This window comes from Brassica oleracea, unplaced genomic scaffold (assembly GCF_000695525.1).
Source record: "Brassica oleracea var. oleracea cultivar TO1000 unplaced genomic scaffold, BOL UnpScaffold04487, whole genome shotgun sequence".
Classification (NCBI taxonomy): Eukaryota; Viridiplantae; Streptophyta; class Magnoliopsida; order Brassicales; family Brassicaceae; genus Brassica; species Brassica oleracea.
Window position 1 is genome coordinate 1 of NW_013621011.1, and position 961 is coordinate 961.

The 961-nt window shown below is 40.0% G+C and overlaps 1 protein-coding gene across 1 annotated transcript; it reads left to right on the top strand.

Annotated features, from left to right (window-relative positions):
* Positions 1–294: 294 nt before the first annotated feature.
* On the top strand, positions 295–909 carry LOC106321982 (copper transporter 3-like). The gene has a single exon (XM_013760191.1). It carries the CDS (start codon positions 387–389, stop codon positions 846–848), a length of 462 nt encoding a protein of 153 aa, XP_013615645.1. The 5' UTR covers positions 295–386; the 3' UTR covers positions 849–909.
* Positions 910–961: the final 52 nt, after the last annotated feature.

Sequence of the window (961 nt, forward strand, 5' to 3'; positions counted from 1 at the left end):
ATATAACGGGAAAGCTAGAAACAAGACGAAATGCCTCAAGTCTGAAAGATATAATCAAAGATTCTAGATTTCTCCATATCTTAGCGTTTTACTTCTTCAAAAGTTGTCTCAAGACTTGAAAAAAAAGAAGTATATGCTCAACTTTTTTTTGTCAGCAGAATATGCTCAACTAAATATCTTTTTGTTTAACTTTATCTCAACTAAGTCTCTTTAACGTTAATCTATACTCGAATATAACCAAAAATATCGCATTGTTGTTGTAAAAATGTACATTGTACTACACACCAATCTCCAACCAAAAAAAACAAAACCCTTATAATTACCCCACACGCACACACACAATAAGTAAACCCTCACATCTCAAGTTAAGAATATCTCTAAACAATATGAACGGCATGAGTGGATCTTCTACGGCGGCTCCCGCACCTTCACCGTCGGCCTTATTCCAACATCGCCGCCGTCATCACGGTGGCATGATGCACATGACGTTCTTTTGGGGGAAAAACACAGAGGTTCTATTCGATGGCTGGCCAGGGACTAGCCTGAAAATGTATTGGGTCTGCCTTGCCACCGTTTTCGTCTTTTCCGCATTGTCGGAGTGGTTGTCTCGATGCGGGATCATGAAAGCCGGTCCGGCTAGCTTAGGCGGCGGGCTAGCCCAGACCGTGATTTACACTGTGAGGGCTGGTTTGTCTTATCTGATCATGTTGGCTGTGATGTCCTTCAATGGAGGAGTCTTCTTGGCTGCAATGGCCGGGTTTGGAGTAGGGTTTTTGATTTTTGGAAGTAGGTCTTTTAAGGACACTGGCATTAATAACAATCACACCGAGGTTCAATCACATTGTTGATTCTTATTTGTTTTCATATCAACTCTGCTGTTTGTGGGCTTTATCATTTTATTTTTGTTTCCCGTTGAAATAACTATAACAATGAAAATAAAATCTTTCAAGATTTTTAGATT

What these genes read in the sequence shown, in the direction of transcription:
- LOC106321982 (XM_013760191.1), top strand. Translation starts at nt 387, where the DNA reads ATGAACGGCATGAGTGGATCTTCTACGGCGGCTCCCGCACCTTCACCG.